Genomic DNA, 12,689 nt, shown 5'->3' with positions numbered 1-12,689 from the left:
CACAGGGCCAGGCTTTTATCATGGCAGGCAGAAATAACCAACCACGCCAACTAACTGCCAGACGTAGGCTACGTGTGCACGAGGGCTGGACAGCGCCCTCCTCAAACGATGCCTGCTCATCTGCCCTCTTTCTGAAGATCAGCAGTGCACGTGGCACCATAAATAAGTAAGCAGGAAAAGGGATGTGCTCATACGGGATTCAGTCAATATGAGGATACAGTAGCAGGGTAAAGAAGGCACAAAACGGGGTGAGAGCTCTCGGTAGGTACCCGGCTCCCCGCTGCCCTGGGACTGTGTGGTACCTTAAACATCAGCTGCATGCCCTAAAGGAGTTCTTAACCAAGCTGTGCTTTGGGGAAACACAGTTCAAATACTGCCTTTATTTTTTCTCAGCACATCAGACCACTGCAGTCTTGTGGAGCAAGGTCTAGACCACTCCATTTTGTAAAATTTAGAAGTTTGGCAGAAATGAGTTTTCTGCAGCCCAAACAGTAATGCGGGCGAAGCCCTTTGATGCCTCCTCTGGTTGTCCTGCAACAGACACCTAAGTCCCTAAAATATTAAGTGCATGGCGCGTCTAAAGGGCCCTAGTGAAGGAGGAGGAGGCTTCTTGCAAAGACGCTCAGATGAACCTCAACACTCACAAGAGCATTTGGGAACCAAAGACTAGCTACACGCTGAAAATATTTATTGCAATGGTACTGTCACTTGAAAGGTATGTAGAACATTTTTAATACAGGAAAGACATGCTTTTGCTGGCAAAATGGTGCTTTTATGGCCGTAACATATTTAGGGAATTTGTATAGATGTAGCGATGGACGCCACCTTTGAAATGTTGGAGAGACTCTGGCCTACTGCTTGTTCCTGCAGCGACCAGACAGAACAGGGCTGCGATGCTGAGGTTGGACATTTCAGGTGCTACTGCAAAGGAAACATTAAATTACATAAAAGAAATATTGGCCAGAGGAATAGGCCTTAAATATGAAGTTTATTTTTTTTTAAATTGATGCCAGTTTTATGTTAATACTCAACTTTAATTTATAATGATGCAACCTCAGCTACCAGAGCTGGCTCTCCACCAAAAAGTCCTTTTTGCTGGTAGACTATCACTGATCTTTATTTTAAAGCCTTCAAAACTAAATTCACTGAATCTGGCTTTTTGAGTGTGCAGTTCAGTAGTGCGGTGCAATTCAGGTGTGATTAAGGTGGCCCAAGACCGGGCTCTATAATTCCAAAAATCACTGACAAGTTAAAAAAAAAAAAAAAAAGCCAGAACTAAAACCAAATCCAAAACATTTCTTTGTACCAGGACATTCAAGTATTCCCATTTAGTTGACAAGAACTGAACAGCATTACAAGTGTTTGAGAATGTTGTTTGCTTGTTTTTCTGAAGTAACTAATGAAATAGCAATAGCTCTGGATGAACTCACCCCAGAATACACTCAGGTTAAATTAACAAAATGAGAAGCCCCTGAGCTTAGGAAAACAGCAATAATGCCAGGTTAGAGAAGGGAGAAATCACTTTTTTATATAAAAAGTCCATCTGTAAGCAATTGTGCTAATGCTTTAAAGATGACCAGCTCAGGCTTTTGGAGTCAAACAGGAAAACAACCAAAATTCTTATTGGGAAAGAAATTTTTCAACCTGAAAACAGATTCTGTCAAAATGTCAAAGGCCCAGATTTAGGTTCTGCTAAGAGAGACTTTTACAAGACCCAGTTTGAATAGAAACGTTGAGTTCAATTACCTTTTAACCTCAAGCAGAGGGAGGGAGACAAGCAATACAACCCCAAACACAATGCTGAAGGTAAATCAAAAAAGAAACAGAAATTAAGAAGTGCCAAATCTCATCCTGATCTGACTTTGTGGAATGCACAGAGCGAACGCACGACGCTCACATTGAGAAGTGCAGAGGGAAGGTGTTTTGGTTAAGGTGTTATTTGCGCTAAAGTTTACCAAAAAATTGAGCCTGGAAAATAGGTTAGCTAGACAATAAAGGTAATGGAAGTGCAGAGCTGTTTCTCCTTGTTTAACTGAGAACGGAAACCTGTAAGCAGATGGACGAAACACCTTGACCTGCTGGCTGAAAAGCTGGGGAGTTTCTGGAGGTTTTGGTGAGAGGTAGTTGGAAGAACACAGGAGGAAAACATGCAAGTTTGGTGAAAGTGTATTTCTGAATTAATTCTAATTTCACTCAGTTGTTCTGACCTTCTCTTTTCCTTAACTATTTATGCTTAACTTTGACATTAAAATTTCATTCGGTTTGCTCAGAATTACTTTATTTAGCAATATTTAATTAGATTTTTGAGAACATACACATATATATTAAAAATTCAGAAGTACCCTAAACTGAAATAACATTTCGTGACAAAATGTGAACTATTTTTTTTAATTGAAAAGGGGGGGGAATTTTTTGCTTTAAGTGAAAACTGTTTCCTGATTTTCCAGAATTATCAGGAAACCAAGCAGCCTGTTGTTTCCCCAGCTGACACGGGTAACGCCGGCTCCTCCTCTTCACTGCTTCCCCCTCGCTCCAGTAAAACGCACCAAAGATGGAGGGATGGAATCGCAGAAAGGTTCTTTGCAAGTAATTATTCAACAAGATGAAAAATCAGTAATTAGGTCATGACTTTCACAGAGGATTAATGAAAACACTTTATATGTGCAAAATGAGTTTTAAATGCCAAAGTGTTCCATAATTATTTATTAGACCAGATTTGCTCATGCAAATAGTTTTGTACCTAAGATTCACTCAGAGAAATGCCTGTCTCATAGTGATGTGTACCACATAATAAAATGCATCATTTAATTAATCATAAAATCTTGAGCAGTCAAAAATAATGGTAGCCAGCAGCCAAACTGCACACTAAATCTGCTCTGTAGCAACACATTTCAGTAAATATTGATAGGGTGAGAAGAGAAAATCGGAGATAACGTTGCCGTATCTACAGATTTCCTTTGGTTCATCTCACTTGTCGGTGAAGTTTTCTGGTTACCCCGTGATTTCTGCTACATGGATTATTTAAATAGGTCACCATCGTTCTGCATGTATGGTCTATTCTGGGGCAGCTCTGTGTTTGTTTTATTTTTATCTGCTTTCATGCAATGGCTAATTAATTTAGGAATCTAAAGTAAACTTGGCCTCAAGATGTATAGCACCTTCAGCAGAGCGGGCTGCGCTCTCCCGGCGGCTCCGCGCCTCCTTTCGCCCCCTTGCGCCTGCTGCAGGCGGCTCTCCTTTGCCAACACTGCCATCTAATGCCCGAACCACGCGGAGCTCTCCCGAGGAGGGGCGAACACCACGCCGATGGCCTTTTCGGCTTCGGCTCTTGGTCACAATGCTGTTGAGAGCCACCCCGGAGCTTCCACCATTAATAAGAGCAAGCAAGCGGAGCGGTGATGACCGGTTTTAGAAGTGCTCCGCCCAACAACCTGTCCCTGTCGTACAGAGGCCGAGAGACGTTTGTGAAGCGTTGACCAACAGAAGAGGTGACCTCCTGGGGCTGCAGAGCCCAGCTCAGCCTGGAAGCCGACAGCGATGGTATTTTGCATGTAGGGAGCTAGGGATAACCTCAGTGGAAGGAAAGGGATGAAAGTTCTACAAAGGGAGCGGTCCTGCCAAAATCCAGAGTTCCCCAGTTCCGAGCTTCGTTATCCTGCAGAAATATCCAGCTTGGTCCAGAGCTAAGTATGTTACTTTGCTTTCATACAAATATATACAGAAGAAGCATGAAGGTGCCCTGTCTGCCCTAAGCAGATCAGACTCAGTTCAACTAGAGCCAATAATAAAATCAAGAACGGATGGTCTGGGAAGATAGCACACCTTTACATTGAACTCTGAAGAAAGAGATGTCACACTTCCAGGTCCGTGGCCAGAACAGAGGCCAACATGGCAGTCCGAAAAGTGTTAGACCAGAGCATTTCTTGTTTTGTAACACCATGCTCCCCCCAGCAGCCTGCTGTCCCTGGAGTCATACGCCAACAGCTACTGATAGCTACTGACTTTTGCAATATCTCACATATGACCCAATTCCAGACTCACTATCTATCAATAATGAACTCCAAACTAAATAAAACCGCGTATCGTAGACCCTTGTTACAGATAACAATACACGTCAAAATGGCCACTCTTGTAATTAGCATGTAGTTACTCAATCTGCATAATTACACATGGTAATGATGCTGCAGCATGTTTGGAAAGGCTAGATTTCATTTTCCCCAGTAATCCTAACTCGTATGAATATCTTCTGTAGGAACTACTACTTTAGATGTTACGAATTAATATTAAGATGAAATTGAATTAAATGTACTGATTTTAATGTCATGAATGCACTCATAACTATTTTTTCCCCTGAGAACCATCTGCAATTTAGAGATTCGCTAATCCTAATTAAATGCACTTTTCTTAAGCGTGTGCAAATGAACAGAGAAATCTGCTCAGTAACGCACTTGCATATTTTCCCGTTTCACAAAGGGGAAGAAGAAACTGTTTTATGATTTAATATTAGATCTTCCTCATAAGGGAAAATGAGTGTTGCTTCTCCATAATTTCAAGACATACAGTAGTCCGACTATGTATCTTAACTGGTAATTCATTAAAAGCATAGGAAGAAGATCCCTCAAACAAGTGTTTATAATGCTGATCTGAACGGTTACAGTCACTGCAGAGAAACACTGCATTTCAGTCATGCCTTCCCGCTTTTTAGATAGTACTTGAAGTCCTCTGATACCCTGCTTGGAGGCAGCAAACAGAACCTGGCACTCTGCAAGCTATCATGCAAACCAGGTACCACAGGGCTCCAGTGGCACGAGGCGGGTAGAAACCACAGCAGGCCGTGGAGTCAGGAGCACATCTCACCGACCCCCCAGCTGGAGCAGCTGTATCAGCATCAACAGTGAAGACACCCTAGATTTATTCACTGGCTCCATTTCTTCTTTGTTTTGGCCTTCCCCCCAAAGAGAGTCTCAACCTTTCCGTTAACCCAGCTTAGGCTGGGAATAACAAAGGAATGGCGGGGAAAAGTTTTAGCAGTGTTAATGTAGCTCACAACTGAGAAACCAATTATACAACAGAACAGGCATGGTAACACTGAAAAAACCACCTCCAAAACCCCATGCTGTTTGAAGATGCAAGAGACTTGGAGCCGAAAAGACTTCTCAGTCTTTTCTGGAGCCTTTACTGGCTCCATACCTTTAACACCTCCCTCTCAGTCACTTAGTGAGATTTGCTCTTTAATTTGACTTTTAATTCAACAGCTTGCATAGCTCACAAATTGGTATGGCAATGTAGGCACCTAAACGTGATACCTAAAGTCATTGGAAAACACATCTATCGTCTCTAAGTCAGTCTAGCTTATCTGAAACTACTAAAGGCAAAAAGAAGGACCCTTAGCACTCCTAAGAAGCACCAAAGGGAAGCCATGGTCAAGAGCAAAGATGACTTGCAAAGCTCACGCTCAGTTCTCGTATCCTGGCTAACCACGTTGTCATTCAGCAATGCACAGAAATTTCTTGACAGTCACGTCACCCTAAGCCCAGCTGAACATCTTCAGTAGCAAAACTCCAAGCCCCCTCATTTGCGCACCACAGGCACTGCAAGAACATGCTGTTTGCAGAGCAAGTGACGGATCCACACATCACATCCTTTTGTTCTTAAGCTCCCACTTTAAAAGCAGTGCTGTTAGGGAGGATAAAAGCTTCACTTAATTCAAGAAATCAGTCTAACCTACTTCTACAAACCTTTTCATGGCAACAAGGGCCAGCCTACCACAGGAGTCAAAAGCTTAACCTGTGATGTCAATGAGGCTGTGGTCACTCGTAAGTGCCCTTAAATACAGTTGATTTATATTGGGCATCTCACCTGATGAGCTCCCTTTCTCTCCAGGATGAGTTGCCTTTGACAAGTCTGTTTGAGCTGTCTTCCAAGCTCATAATCCAGTTTTGAGATATGGTCAGAGGTGTTGGTGAGGTCTGACACCTCAGTCAAGTTCCAAGAACCCATGAGACCTAGAAATTTTTCAGAACATATTTGGTTTCAAAGCTAGTTTAAGCCTATACAAATTCTGAAGCCTTACACACGTACACAAAAAAAATCCATGCTCCCCTCATAATTTTATTACCAGAAAGAATGCATACAATAACTCAATTTCCTTTCTTGAAGGAAAATAACTGAAAGAAGAAACAAAAGGGCTCTTCATTATTTTAAAAGTTTTCCTCTTAAGCTTCACAGATGGATTTTCTGGGAAGTGACTCAGTATTTTCATACAAGCAACTGAACAGGGCATGAATTTGGTTTGGTTATTGGCAGGTTCTCCTTCCTCCTCCTCCCTCAGCAGTGCGAGTATAACAAAAGGTCAAGTGAATATGAAATTCCAGGCAACTCACTTGAAGCTTTAAAAGCAAGACACAGAAACCAGTTTTGCAAAACACCAAGTCTATATTTACATCCACATGTAATAATATACTCAACTAAAGTGAAATACATCATAAATTAAATGAGTAATGTGTGCCTACTGCTTGACAACTTCCGGTTTCAACAATTAAAATAAAACAAAATGGAATGAAATAAATACATAAACAAACAAAAAATCAACAATTTGTACCTCTATATATGCACTGTTATTTCCAAAGAAACATACAAAACCAGTAGTATCCCAATAGTTAATACTGATGGGCAAAGTGTATTCTGAAGTACAGGGCTGTGCTGCCATGAAATAGAGTCTTCATGTCCGTTTTTCCATTCCAACCCCAAGATACCTACCAAACAAAGCCTTGAGGGAAACTGTACCAGCATGAAGGGAGATTAAAAACAAACAAGCCTTAGGTCTGTCTGCTGAAACATCTTAAAAGCCAACCCCGTACATTTTAATGACAGAACCCCGTAAGGTACACAGATGATAGTTACAGCATGCATTCTATAAGACTCATTGAAAGATCACACAAAAAAATAGATTAACCATTTTCCAAGTGAATTCATCTTCAAAAAATAGGCTATAAAAGTGCAAAACTAGGAAAACAAAAATCTAGATTATGTACATATGGCTCAGCTTATGAACAGGAAAAAAGGTAAATAGTGTACAATTTCCTGATACACAGCACTTCATTACATCGCCAGTTTACAGAGACATTAAAAATAGGTCCCATATACAGGAACTAAGACATACAACTGGAACATCTCAAGTTGCATAATGAAAACACAAGAGTTTCTAGGTTTTGCTATTTTACATTTGCTGTGTGAGGGAAGAGAGCAAAATGAACAGTGCAAAATTTTTCATTTTTTGTTTTACTAAAATATATGGAAGTCAAAGCCATGTACGGAAGAAATTAACTCTTTAACTACAGGCTTTATGAGAAGCAACTAGGAACGCAAGTCAAAATATGCAACAATTCTGCTTTACTGGCTGGTAACTGGCCATCTTCCCTTTACAAAAATTAAACTGCATGTGCATTAGAAAAAACTCTTGTTGTCTTCACAAAAAAATAAAAGGAGATATTCTCCCATTTACAGGTTATTTCTCACTTATTTTAAACACCCAGTAGATGCTAAAACTCGACATCAAGAAGTTTCCAAGCACAGTCAAGCAGGCTACACCACAGCCACATCCCTTTTGAAGTCTGTAGATCCCATATTCATATTGCAAGTCTGTTTGTTTGTGACTTTACAGCTTGGACAAAGGTGCAAAGTAGTTTTCCTCTAAATGTAACTGTATTGAGTTCAGTACAAAACTAAACATTTGAAACATTTAGATTAGTATCGTTTCTCATGCAAATCCTAGGTATTTTCTGCTGTAAAAGTTTGTATGTTGGTAGAGATGTTCATTTAAGAGGCTTCTCTGAAGAACAGTGACCAATGCCAAGAGAAGAATCCAACCGTATTTCAGGAACAACACACTGAAATCCAAATGTCAAGTATTGCCTCATCCTTGCATTTAAAAATATGGTGGAAACAACCCCAGGGAAACAGATCCCTCCAACACATTACGGTCCTAACATATACAAGGCAGATCAGCATAATGTCAGCACCGTTGCTTTGATGTTCACAACATTTATAAACTGGACAGTTTCAGACAGTTTATTTGGAAGTTGTTTTAAAAAACTAACATAGTTCAACAGAAAAAACAGATGAGAAACTTTCACCTATATGAAAAAAGAGCATTAAGCCAACAGGATTTCAACTTCAGTATTTACAGTTTACCTGAGGTGCAATGATTATATATTCTTTCCAAGAGAAACTCTTCAGCAGCGCTCAAGTATGTAAAAATATAATTCCTACCTAATATTTGGTCAATTAATTCTAATGAAAAATACTCAAAAGTCAATGTCAAGATAAACATTCTCCACACACCTTCATAACCCAATTGTTTAGACTACTTTTTATGGCTATTTGGTACAAAATGTTAACAAGAACCAGTATTATAAAACTGTAGTGTTTTTATATACAGTACAATCACAGCTTAGTTCAGTAGCTTTCACCATTCATTTTTCCTCAAGGGATGAACTGCAGGTATAATTCAATAGAACATGCACTTGTGTCCTTAGACCTAGGGGGGGAAAAAAAGAAAAAAGAATAGTTTTGTGGTACGCAACTATAAAATAGTACAACACATTTTTTGTTGTGAGGAGTATCTTTAAAACATAACGAGAATTTCTTCCACACCCTTGCATAAGTGTATTTAGAAACTGATATTGCCATATAAGGTCTGTGTCTTCTATTTGCCAAATAAAACCTGGCAATCAAGTCTACTTTTGAAGATACTCAAAAGCCCCAAGTAGAAATACAGGCAGGAAATTGAGTTAGCTTAAAAGAGCAGAACTAGACAAAAATATGCTTAGTAGGGGGACAATAAAAGTAGTAAGATTAGAAGAATATCAAGAAATAAAGCGAAGTATTTTATAAGCTGTCAACTGGATATGAGATAGCTCTGCTCCCCAGATATGTAAACTCTTTCTATAAAATAGTGCACGCTGGTCCAGGTGCTACAGCATTCAAGACATATCCCCTTAAATTTGAATGAGGAAAATTATCTGTAGCTCTGGGTTTGAAAAAAGCAGACAGACATATTTATTTATAGTCTTTATAGTCTTATGGAGTACTTATCTCCTTAGCAGCTAAGAATGTTGCAAACACAATGGGGTTGTTAAATTCTGAGATACAGCTACAGAACTGAAGAGATGAAGCACAGGAATTCAGAACACCAGGCTAATTCTTTTCACTTGACCTGTTTCCCTAAGAGGCTACACCCACCCCTCAGTCAAACAAAGGAAAAACTATTCGGAACAACCTCTCCAGTACACAAAGATAAACTGTCAAGGAGCTATCAGGAAACCCTTACTTCTCTATGAAATAATCCACCAAAAAGAGTCTTGTTGTTTGAGACAATCCTCACAATCTTCAGAAGTTGTAAAATGAGTAACGTCTACATTTTCAGGAAGGACTAGCCAACATAACTCTCATCAAATTCACAAACTGTGGTACCAGGCACTTCCTCTCATTTCTAGTTCCCCACATGATGTTCCCCCACCCCCATGTACTGACTTAAGGAGAAAGCCCTTTTGTTGAATGCTTCGCACTGGTATTGTAACTAATTCATATATTTATCTATTGTTAGCCCTTCCATTTCTTTTAGGAAAGAAGCATGTATGTACTTTTTATGCAAGTGTCCAATAATTACCACTAGTCAAAATAACTAACACTGCTATACCAGTATTTGGTTCACTTCCTAAGAGACGGGGAGTTTGTATTTTCAGCTGTTCTGGTTCAGACTTTCATAACCTCTCATCATGCTATGCAGCAACCTTTGATGTTCTGAGTACATAATGCAACATTTAAGTAACAATTAGTTCAAAAGGTTTGTTTACCGTTTCTTGAAGTAAATGATCAAGTCTTCTTGTCACTTGGTCGAAAGTGTGCATTACCAATGAAACTTTCGTAACTCCGCTTTTGTAGCACGCTGCTAGATAAGTGTTGGTATGACACTGATCTCTTTCCTGACAAAAATAAATTTAGAGGAGTTAGAATTATTTCCTGCTAATCTAACTGGTCAGACATTCAATTGTGAGCAGTCTACGTTAACATCCAGAACCCCAGAATACCACAGATGCTACCACAAATCATGTCACAAGCAGGGCCCAAGACAAGATATCTCTAGTCCTATTAAAGATTATATGAACTTCAGTACCCAGAGCAAATACAAGAGGAATGACAAATACTAATTTAACAACTTTGTTTTAAGCTGTATACACGTGATGTCCATCTTTCCAGATTTTGCTCATTTGCAAGTAAGAAATATCTTTGCTTAACTCATCATACAGCAGGCTTCATTTTAAGAAGGTTTAAGTGCTGCAGTACATTCTACAGCGTGATGCCTACATATCCAGTTTCTGTATGTTTGAAAATTGAATCTTTGAATATGAGTATTTGAGAGGAAAAACAGGTATACTACATTATTGCCATCATAGATTATATGGCAATTGTGACACTTTAAAGAGTGTTAATATACATTTACTTGAAGACCTTTGTTAAGCAATTTTCAGTCTAGTATACAGGTAATTTCATGTTTATCTGAGACCATTAATTCAGATTTATATATGTGAAATCAATGCCTGTTCCATATTAAGTCTTATTAGCTTAAGCAAGCAGTCAAAAACACTTCATAAAATTAAAGAAAAAAAGTCAAGAATCATTACTCCCACAGGATACAAAAAGCCCAACTGCCATCCATATTCCATGAAAGCTTTAAATGCAGCATTGAAAAAACCTAGCAAGCTTTAATTAAATTAAAATGGCAAAGCTAAATTAATATTTCAACAGAATCTACGAAGCCATTGGAGTGTGTCATGAGCAATTGTCTTTAATTTGCAGCCTCTGCCAGATCAATCAGCCAACAGGTTATCCTTGATAGCATGTTGCCATTGCAAAGGCAACTAATTTGAAAATAACACAAACTGAGTGGTTTCAGAATGCTTCTGTCTCTTCAGGGCAACACAGAATGGCAGAGCTTACAAGCAATAACGGAAGGCATCATGCTTTAATCAAGTTTGCCAAGTGGAACATATTCTCATGACAACTTGATCCAGCATTTAACATGCGACATAACATGTTCACAGGACCTAAATAATGTTGCCACAAGGCACACAGACCCATAAAAAAGGTTTTGACATCATGTTTTATAGTATCACCAGAGTTCAATAAAAAGACTACAGAAACCTGCAGGTCTATACCTGCAGTACTTTGCATATGGTATCTTACAAAATACATCTCTGAGGAGCTGCAACTCAGACAAACAGTTGTACTTCAGCTTTTTAACAAAAAAAGAATTTGCAGAAAAACTTTCATCTTCACTGTCTCCACCCACATTAAGACTCTAATACTGAGAAGTTTGCCTGTCTGCTACTCTCCACCCTCTCAAACAACTATCAAGGTTTGGGTTGGGTACTTCTGAGCAGAATGGTTGGAAAACTAGGAAATCAGCTTTAAAAGCCTACATTTTATTGCAGGGGGCTTTCATTGAAGTTGCTAAGAAAACCCACAGAGGGGGTCTTGTTTCACAACTCTTTCCAATATAGGTACCAGCCATAAAAAGTTGCTTTTCTTGCCCCAAGACAGCACTGTGTAACAAACAATGAAATCTTTATTTCCATGATAACAATACCATCAAATTAGTTGCAGCCATAGTTTTGAGAGCTCTAAATAACAAGAAACAGTAGAAAATTCTTGACTACAGGCTACTGTTTCCAGGCTTGTACTAAAGAACAGGAAGAAAAGCCTACCACAGATTTTTCTGGCAGACAGGTGGAGCTTTCAAAAGAAGAACAAGGTGGATTCCAATGAAGTCATTGTTTAAAAATGGTATCGCATCAACTGCTACTTCAATAGGCTAACCTCACTAAGACTACAGGAAAAATAAGAGAATTTCCCTATCCCCAATGTACAGTAATGCTGGAAAGGAACAAGCCACTGCCCACCATCTAGTCCTTGGGGTACAGACTACTCTTGTCTAGCTGGTTGAAGCTGCAAGACTTAACTTTCCCCTTCCCATTTTAATGAAAATTAATAGGGTTTTATACAACATCAAGAGCATTCCCTCAAAAATCCTGAATGTTCTATCTGCTCAACAGATAGCAATGTCACGAAGCACAAATCCTTGCTCAGTGCAAATTAACATAGGTTAGTCCTGAAGGACAGTCATGTCCTCCACCAAATGTTGAGATCACACATGAAGCTCTTAGCTGGTATCAACCAGTAATTTAAGTCTTGCAAAGCGCTGTAAATTCCACAACTGCATTAATTACTTCCGTGCTCCGAAAAAACCCTGTATGTATTTCATTCTCTCAGATCACTAGGAATCAAAAGACAGCAACAACATTTGTCCTTCTGCCTGTCCCTCTGCATTCTATGCATAACCTAGTGCCCGTTTTACATTCCTCATAGCAATTCATGGTACAGTTCATGGTACACAGACAACACTCTTCATGAAACTAGGAATTAACTTCATTTCACAACCACTTCAGTGAGTCAACTGTGATGCTGGCTTTTCCTTTATCCACTCCCTACCCAGACTGGAAACAGAACTGTAACACTTTCCTTCATCCTTCCATAACCCACTAGCAAGCCTGAATATTTATGAAGCCCACAACCTTAAAACAAGCAAACAAAAACCAGAACGGCGTTAGCGAATACATTTTTTGCCA

The 12,689-nt window shown here is 39.4% G+C and overlaps 1 protein-coding gene across 3 annotated transcripts in view; it reads right to left on the bottom strand.

The window, feature by feature from the left end:
- Positions 1 to 6,415: 6,415 nt before the first annotated feature.
- ZNF217 (zinc finger protein 217) overlaps positions 6,416 to 12,689 on the bottom strand; it is a 28,952-nt gene continuing 22,678 nt past the window's right edge. For all 3 annotated transcript variants that reach the window (XM_072879523.1, XM_072879525.1, XM_072879524.1), the window contains exons 5-6: positions 9,858 to 9,986; positions 6,416 to 8,539 (exon numbers count right to left, since the gene is read on the bottom strand). In XM_072879523.1, coding sequence (XP_072735624.1) covers positions 9,877 to 9,986 — 110 coding nt within the window. In that variant the 3' untranslated portion in view covers positions 6,416 to 8,539; positions 9,858 to 9,876. The remainder of the gene's footprint in view (positions 8,540 to 9,857; positions 9,987 to 12,689) is intronic.

Source organism: Ciconia boyciana, chromosome 14, assembly GCF_034638445.1.
Source record: "Ciconia boyciana chromosome 14, ASM3463844v1, whole genome shotgun sequence".
In the NCBI taxonomy this organism is placed as follows: Eukaryota; Metazoa; Chordata; class Aves; order Ciconiiformes; family Ciconiidae; genus Ciconia; species Ciconia boyciana.
Note: the sequence above shows the minus strand (reverse complement) of the source record. Positions and strands in the feature narration are given on the sequence as shown.